We start from the raw sequence: 2,761 nt of genomic DNA on the forward strand, positions 1-2,761 counted from the left end.
GTACTACGCACTTCATGGTTTCCTGTCATGTTATCACTAGATACGTATGTTGCAATCAGATTCTGAAAATTATATCCAAGAAAACGACTTTGTAAGATCTAACCTTAAATGTTACATCTCCTCCCTGCACCCAGTGCGTGTCAATGGGTTTGTTTGCAAGAACCCGATGGAAGTTAACGCAGTCGACTTCTTCAAGGCAGCCAACCTCGACAAGCCTAGGGTGACCAACAAGGTTGGATCCAACGTCACTTTGATCAACGTCATGCAGATTGCTGGACTCAACACCCTCGGCATCTCAATTGCGCGCATCGACTATGCTCCCTTGGGTCAGAACCCACCACATACGCACCCTCGCGCCACTGAGATCCTCACGGTGCTCGAGGGGACACTATATGTTGGCTTTGTCACATCCAACCAGCCCGCCCCCAACAGAAACAAGTTCCTTTCCAAGATGCTCAACAAAGGTGATGTGTTTGTCTTCCCCGTGGGGCTCATCCACTTCCAATTCAACCCCAACCCCCACCAGCCCGCTATTGCAATTGCCGCGCTCAGCAGCCAGAACCCAGGGGCTATCACAATTGCCAATGCAGTGTTTGGGTCGGACCCACCAATATCATATGATATTCTTGCCAAGGCATTTGAGGTGGAAAAGAATACAATAGACTATCTCCAGGCTCAATTTTGGGAGAACAACCACAACTAAGTCAGACATTTGTTGATTACACAGAGGATTAGTGCATAAATCAAGGATTTGATTGAATATCTCGAGCATCCTTATATCTATAAAATAAATGGAGAATATGTCATGCCGCTGTGTGTCTGTAAGCCATGAATGTATTTCAATGTTATGAATAATCAACAATATCTTTTTTCATCACTCTGATATGATGCCGTATGCTATTTTGGTTATTATGTGTCATATTTCCCATAACGAACGAAAATTCAGGGTTCTTTTTCCCCTTCTCCGATACAATAGACGATTATCTAGTAATTTAATGTAAGTTTGCTGGTTTGGTTGAACACGTTGGGAAATTCCTCATATATAGTGCTTGTGTGCAATACATCTGCGGCACTATAATGTCTGCCATCGGTTATGACGAAAAAGGGGTTCCCCGCTTTATATTATATAAAGCAACCATCACCGCATTACAACCGTGTAGACCGATATAAACACACGCCACCACCGCACACAACACACACGCAAGACAAGATACAAAGGTGTCAGGCACTAACACACCACCCCACCGACTACCAAACTAACTACACATATGCGAAAAAGGCCGTTTGGAGCCGATGGAGACCTCCACCATGAATCACAATGAAGAGGTGTGACCGACAACGATGAAGCCAGGACTCCAAAATGGTGTCTCCCAGAAGGGTACGACCACTGATAGCCACCACCGCCCGATCATGTAGATCAACTTTTCATCCGGAGCATGACTAAAGGAGCCAGAACGCCGCGACGAAGCCTACAGGAAGGATACGACGTCAATAGATGCTGCCACCATCGGCCAGTACACGGATTGGGCAAGTGATGCACCCCAGCGTTCACACCTCCGTCGCACCCTAGCTCCGCTAAACACCCGCAACCAAGCCACCCGCGTGGCCATGGCTGCCCGCTCGCACCTGAGACGCACACTCCGCCTACGAATGCCGCGCCTCCTACCGCCAGGGCTGCCACCCTACATTCAAACCCCTCCAAGACCAGCCAAAGTTTTCGGCTTTGGTCCAAAAGGCAGCCCCCAACCTACGGGGCCGAAGCATATGTCCTGCCTAGAACACCGCTGGAGCTATGGCAGCGCACACAGGCATGGAAAGGGGGACGAAGGGGAGAGGACGTACGCATCCACGACCAGCACAACCTTGCACCGCCATCCCTCTCACAAACCTCCCCACCGAGCACCCCATGTGCTGCCCCACCTCGGCGGACGGCATAGCTCAACGCGCGAGACCACCAACGACACCCGACCACCGGCGAGGACAACCCCGTGAAATGCCAGCATCGACCAAAACTGCTCACCGGGGATCCCACCTTCGAGCTCGCTGTTGTCCACTGTCGGAGCAACCGAAGCTAACCAGCCGCCCTTTGTTCTACTGCTGCTACGCCTCCTCCACCACCAGCAGAGGCCATGACGGGGGCAGCTGCCCGTAACCCGTGTCGTCCGGATCTAGATCTAGAAGCCTAGATCACCATCGTCGCAAGCGCCCAGACACGCCCATCCACCAAGCTGCCAGGAAACTGGGCAGCAGGGTGCTGGAGCACAGCGTCCATCCACTATATTACCGTGGCACACGGCCCCCGCCATGTTCTGGCTCATGTCACCAGCCCTCACCAGCCCCGCATGGGCAAGAAGAGCCAGAGGCCCCACCGCTGGCGGAGATGGTTGGGCTTTGCCTGACCGCACCGTCAAGCGGCGGTGAGGGCCAGTGGGATTGAGGGTCCCCCCGGTCACCTCGTGGGAGGAGGGAGGAGGATTTCTCTTCCTAGTCATGTCTGCCATTGGTTATGACGCGTGGACAACCTAATTGACTAGAAGATGGACAAGGGGCCCACAAGCCCGGGGGTGCAGCCTAACCCCTGGTCCACCACCCAGGCTTGTGGGCCCCCTGCAGCTCCGTATGACATAATTCTTGTCCTATAAATTCCCAATATTCCCGACACCCTCAGAGAGACAAACAAGAGAATTTTATCGCCGCCGCAAGTCTCTGTTCCGAACCGATCCCATCTAGAGCCCTGTTTTGGAGCTCTATCGGGGGGGGG

The 2,761-nt window shown here is 52.6% G+C and overlaps 1 protein-coding gene across 1 annotated transcript; it reads left to right on the plus strand.

The window, feature by feature from the left end:
* The first annotated feature begins 46 nt into the window (after positions 1–46).
* Positions 47–703, plus strand: LOC123174148 (germin-like protein 8-5). The gene has a single exon (XM_044589998.1). It carries the CDS (start codon positions 47–49, stop codon positions 701–703), a length of 657 nt encoding a protein of 218 aa, XP_044445933.1.
* Positions 704–2,761: the final 2,058 nt, after the last annotated feature.

This window comes from Triticum aestivum, unplaced genomic scaffold (genome assembly GCF_018294505.1).
Source record: "Triticum aestivum cultivar Chinese Spring unplaced genomic scaffold, IWGSC CS RefSeq v2.1 scaffold30827, whole genome shotgun sequence".
Taxonomy (NCBI): domain Eukaryota; kingdom Viridiplantae; phylum Streptophyta; class Magnoliopsida; order Poales; family Poaceae; genus Triticum; species Triticum aestivum.

Coding starts and splice junctions, on each gene's coding strand:
- LOC123174148 (XM_044589998.1), top strand. CDS start 47: ATGTTGCAATCAGATTCTGAAAATTATATCCAAGAAAACGACTTTGTA.